General features: G+C 37.4%; 1 protein-coding gene across 1 annotated transcript; it reads right to left on the bottom strand.

Annotated features, from left to right (window-relative positions):
* Nucleotides 1-1,609: 1,609 nt before the first annotated feature.
* On the bottom strand, nt 1,610-4,926 carry LOC121997325 (actin-like). The gene is made up of 5 exons (XM_042551677.1): nt 4,654-4,926; nt 4,175-4,243; nt 3,555-3,948; nt 2,079-2,692; nt 1,610-1,981 (listed from the first exon to the last, which is right to left on the bottom strand). The coding sequence occupies exons 2-5, from the start codon at nt 4,232-4,234 to the stop codon at nt 1,916-1,918; spliced, it is 1,134 nt and encodes a 377-aa protein (XP_042407611.1). The 5' UTR covers nt 4,235-4,243; nt 4,654-4,926; the 3' UTR covers nt 1,610-1,915.
* Between the last annotated feature and the right edge of the window lie 811 nt (nt 4,927-5,737).

The raw sequence follows: 5,737 nt of genomic DNA, 5'->3' as shown, positions 1-5,737 counted from the left end.
GCTCCCTCCCGTGGGAGACGAAGAGTTTATATATTCCAAATTTTAATTTTTACTAAATTTCATTTTAGTACCCAACTGAAGGTAGTTTTCTAAATATACTCTCGCCAAAGTTTAGCGACGGTTTCAAAATGCCTTCTTAAAATACTATTTTTTTCAAACTACTCCAAAATAGTTTATTAAATTGACCCTCCCCGATGATGAACGAGGGATTTGAATGATACTATTTTTTTTTTTTTGCTGAAATAAAGTATTTAATAGTAAAATAAAATTCACATAAAAAACATTTCGATAATCTTTTTTAAAAACTTACTTGAAGAGTTTTTAATGTTTGCATGATATGATTTTAAAGATTTCTATGAGAACCATTCAATTCAATTCTAGTATGATTATTGTGATAAGTCCTCGTGACTTATTCTCTTCAAAAATATGGGCGACGTAGTAACGATGTTACTTGTTTTTACCATCAAAGTATTTACTAACTGTAGTATACTTTATATTTTATCAAAATTTATCAAAATAATATATTCGTTGTCTAAAATGTCATTCTAAGTAAGAAAAGAAAAGAAAACGAACGGGTCACTGTTAACTCGGTCAACGTCTTGACTTCGGGCACGTGTTCTCGTGAAGACTTTGGTGAATATTTTTAGGTAAAATCAAAATCATTTTTATGAAATAAATATTAGCTGAATTGGTATTTAGTTGTGTGGTAGATTTGAGGGGGCGGGATTTTCTAATCCGCAAAAATTGAATTAATTCATGATCCAACTTTTATATTGGTGGGGAAATGAACTCATACTTATTAACAAATGGGGATCATTATCTCTCACTAATCCCCTTATCTCGATCCAAGAACGGATCAGGATAAGGGGATCAAAGGATCCGGACCTAGATTTGAGGATAATTTACTTCCCTTCCATGTGACTTTAAGGCTCTGTTTACTTGGGAGAGTGGAAAATAAAATTAAGGAAAAATTTCTACGGTGGAAAAGTTTCCGTCGTTTACTTCATTAAAATTTTTCGAAGGAAAAGTAACGCAATCCATCAGCGGATAATTTTGGAGCCAAAATCGATCATCTCAAAATCGGACGGAAAACAGCAGATGAAAAAAAAATGACGCATGTACCCCTTTTGCATTCACAAAATTACACCATATATCAAAAAAAATAACGCATGTAACCTTTTTTATTTACAAAATTACATCACAAGTATTCTCCTTCCTCTATCAAGGTAAACAAGTGTGCAAAGGAAAAGATTTCTTCACCCTTTCTTTTCTCTTTCTCCAACGATAATTTTCTATCATTAATTCCTTTCTTTTCCTCATCCACACTCTAGAGTAAACATAGGATAGCAAATTTATTTGAGATAAAGATTAATTTTTGATTGTTGTATATCTTTGGAAAAAAATTCCTTAGGAAAAGTTTTATTATCATATAAATTTACTTTATAATTTATTTTTTTTCATATAATTTGAAAATGAACTGTAAATAATATTCGAGTTTAATGAAATCATCTTTTATTATAATTGAGCGGACACGAGAGCTTGGGGCGGACATGATGTATAGCATAAGTCTTACTATCAATGTGTTACTTCGATCAACAAGCAAGAGAAGGAAACGCAAAAGAAGAAAATTTGAAAAATTAATAGTTTAATACAAAAATTAATTTCCCGTGGCACATTACAAAATATAGAGCAGAAAATAATAAGATTACAAGTTCCTCAACAATAATGTTTAATTCAGGATTATTGAAAATATCCAATTAATCACTGGGAATAGAATTTAAAAAAAAATAAATATATAATAATAATTGCAGATCACCATTAAGTAGACCTATCCAAGTGAGTAATTTGAACTGATCTCTTCGATGCGTTCTGCTGCGAACCATCTTATTGTTCTGGTAGTTGATAGGAAGATGGTTTAGAAACATTTCCTGTGCACAATCGATGGACCGGACTCATCGTACTCTGCCTTTGCAATCCACATCTGCAATGCCAACGTTGTTTTTACGATTTCTGGAGGATATAATTTTAACAGTCTAAAAATTCCGAAGACGTCAATCTTTCAGTTGAAGAAGACATACCTGTTGGAACGTGCTGAGGGAAGCTAAAATGGAGCCTCCGATCCACACACTGTACTTCCTCTCCGGCGGCGCCACCACCTTAATCTTCATGCTGCTCGGCGCCAGCGCCGTGATCTCCTTGCTCATCCTGTCCGCGATCCCCGTGAACATGGTCGTCCCCCCGCTGAGCACGATGTTCCCGTACAAGTCCTTCCTTATGTCCACGTCGCACTTCATGATGGAATTATACGTGGTCTCGTGGATGCCGGCGGCTTCCATTCCGATCATCGACGGCTGGAAGAGCACCTCCGGGCAGCGGAACCGCTCGGCGCCGATGGTGATCACTTGGCCGTCGGGCAGCTCGTAGTTCTTCTCCACGGAGGAGCTGGTCTTGGCCATCTCCAGCTCCTGCTCGAAGTCGAGGGCGATGTAGGCGAGCTTCTCCTTGATGTCGCGCACGATTTCGCGTTCGGCCGTGGTGGTGAAGGAGTACCCGCGCTCCGTCAGGATCTTCATCAGCGCGTCGGTGAGGTCACGGCCGGCAAGGTCGAGACGGAGGATGGCGTGGGGGAGCGCGTAGCCCTCGTAGATGGGAACGGTGTGGCTGACACCGTCACCGGAGTCCAGCACAATGCCTGAGATACATGGCAACAGAGGTGAGTGCTAAATCTTTACACATTTTCTATTGGGCTGAGGAGAAATTGATAACTAAGATTCTGCATGATTACTGTCACTTATGAATTATGATTAAGTACCCATTGCGTTACTAGAGAATTGACAATCCATTGACGTGAGGTATTAGCTCAGATAATACAAGGATCTTGTGCGTACTCTAATAAATTAAGGATCACATTAATGAACAGGATCATATGGTTACTGAAGATGCAAAGGCACACTGTTTAACTATTCAAACTTAGTAGAGATGCTTATAGAATATAACTCGATCTTCCTGGCATCAACTCCACACTAAACTAATCTTTTATCTCATTCAATCAAAGTCTTCAAGGGATCAGTTAATTTAGTCAGCCGTTATGAATAGATATCTACAAGTACATACAAAGAAAAGCTTGTTTGAAATGCAAAAGCAAGTGCAAGATTATATATTGATACATTGGCATAAAGTACTTAATTTTCAATTGATTGTAACAACATTTGGAGAAATCCAATGAGGAATCCGATGTCACTTCATCTATGTAACACCTCAAAGTACTCCTCCAACTATATAGATTGATGGAGGAGATGAAATTCCATTAGCCTCTTGCATATTTTTTCTACCATATTCTCATCTGATTAGGCATATTCTTTCTTCCGTCTTACCATGCTACTGATGGAGAGGGGCATCTCTTACATTTGGAGCAGTGCCTAGCATGCTTCGAAGTTTATTTTTATTTTGTGCATTTTTCTCAAAACTTTTGTGTTAAATCTTATTAGCTATAGATCTAGCTCATAATCTGTTATATCTCAGCATAACATTGAAATATTGACAGCATAATTTACCTGTTGTTCGACCACTGGCATAGAGAGAAAGAACAGCTTGGATGGCCACATACATTGCTGGAGCATTGAATGTCTCAAACATGATCTGAGTCATCTTCTCACGATTAGCTTTGGGATTCAATGGGGCTTCGGTGAGAAGGATAGGATGCTCTTCAGGTGCCACACGGAGCTCATTGTAGAAAGTGTGATGCCAAATCTTCTCCATGTCATCCCAATTGTTAACAATGCCGTGCTCAATTGGATATTTCAGTGTTAGGATACCCCTTTTCGATTGAGCCTCATCACCTACATATGCATCTTTCTGGCCCATCCCTACCATCACACCAGTGTGACGAGGTCGACCCACAATGCTAGGGAACACGGCTCTTGGGGCATCATCTCCCGCAAATCCAGCCTAAAGAATAAGCAATCAAGTATACGTTATTCAGTTCAAAGGCAGTGTGAAATCAAACAAGTGTTATACGCTGACCGAATCATAGATTGGTTTCTTTGATTTATTCAAATACTTTGTTAAATTACAAAACAAAAACCAGCTACTAGTGAACGCTAGCTCCTAATGCATTCATGGAAACATGACACGGAATATATCAATCTTAAAAGATATAAAGGTGAAATTGTACCTTAACCATTCCAGTTCCATTGTCACAGACGAGGGGCTGGATATCCTCAGATTCTGCCATCTTCTATATCTGACACGAAAGAAGATGCGAGCTTGAGATTGAAAGTAATTTGTCAGTTGTAGAAGGATGAACACAGAATTATCTGCGAAGCTATCAAACGAGATTCAAGATAAACCAAATTATGCAAACTAGTAACCCAGCAACAAGCACCAATATATTGCAACTCCAACCTAAACTCTAGGAGAGACAGAAAAGGCAATAACAAAAAATCAGATCAAGCGAATCATTGATTTTCCTGGAAATAAATGGGCATTAAGATTGAGTCGCGCAAGCATTCAAGAGAACATACAGCCCGAGTTATGAGTCAAGACATCAGCCACATTGATCAAAAAGGAAGGGAAAACATGATGAACAAGGACTAAATATTGGATTTTGGAACGAGAAGCAACAGAGAAACGACAGGAGGATTGCGAGATTACCAGCAAACAAGAAACGGGGAGCCGGGGCGATACTGGAATCGGTCGATCGAGAACTCGCCTGTCGAATCTCCCACTATATGCCCGAGCGCTTGACGCCGAGGCGCCAAAAGAGGGCAAGAGGAAGATGTGGCGCGAAATGGGATCGCAGGTTGCCCGAATCCCTCGCCGCCGAGAGGGCACGTAAAGTTGGGTCCGCCCGCATCCGCCGGCCCGCTACTCGGATTCAAGTCAATTCTCCCTCAGCGCCCCGATCCGTCGCGACCGTTCGCTGGCGGTTCAATTCTCGGTGCCGGCCTGAGCCAACCCTCGAGTAATTAATTTTCTTTAAAGGCCATTAATGTGTATATATACATATATTTCGAGAGCTACTAAATATCAACTTGTATACTTATTACAAACTAAATGCATCTTCCTAAATTATAATTGCTTTTTTGAATGCTTATTAATTGCTAAATTAAATTTACAAAAAAATTTTGAATGCGGGGACGGTGCACAGTTTGACTGTAACGTGATGGACGTGCACGGCCATTAATATGGTACGACCGTGCGATGAATATTCCTAACGCCCACTTAATTATTATGAATTGGAATGAGCATAAATCAAAAGGCACCTAAATTATATAAATCATCAAAAACATCTTTTTTCTCAAAGAAAAAAAAAAGCAAACAACATTCTACCATATATTTTATTTTTGAGAATACCCTTACTTTCAAAGTTATTATAACAACTGTGACAAACTACTGTAACATATAAAAACTACTCAATAATTATTACAATATGTAACATTTAATATAATATTGTTGTAATAACTATGTGATAGTTTGTAATTGTTATAGTAGTTACTATTTATTTTCAAATGATGTTAACCAATTTAAATTATTTCTGATGATAATGAAATTTAAATAATTTTGACTAAATTTGCAAAGCATATTTTGATATAATAGTGCACATAATTTTTATAATTTAGATTTAACATTTAATTATAATTATTTTAAAGTGATTTGACTAATTTAAAATAATTTTGATAAAATTTAAATAATTTTGATCATAACAAATATTTTGATACAATAAAGATCTTGTGTG

The sequence above is a fragment of the Zingiber officinale genome, chromosome 6A (assembly GCF_018446385.1).
Source record: "Zingiber officinale cultivar Zhangliang chromosome 6A, Zo_v1.1, whole genome shotgun sequence".
In the NCBI taxonomy this organism is placed as follows: domain Eukaryota; kingdom Viridiplantae; phylum Streptophyta; class Magnoliopsida; order Zingiberales; family Zingiberaceae; genus Zingiber; species Zingiber officinale.
The sequence above is the reverse complement of the archived record's forward strand: the minus strand, read 5'-3'. Positions and strand labels throughout refer to the sequence as shown.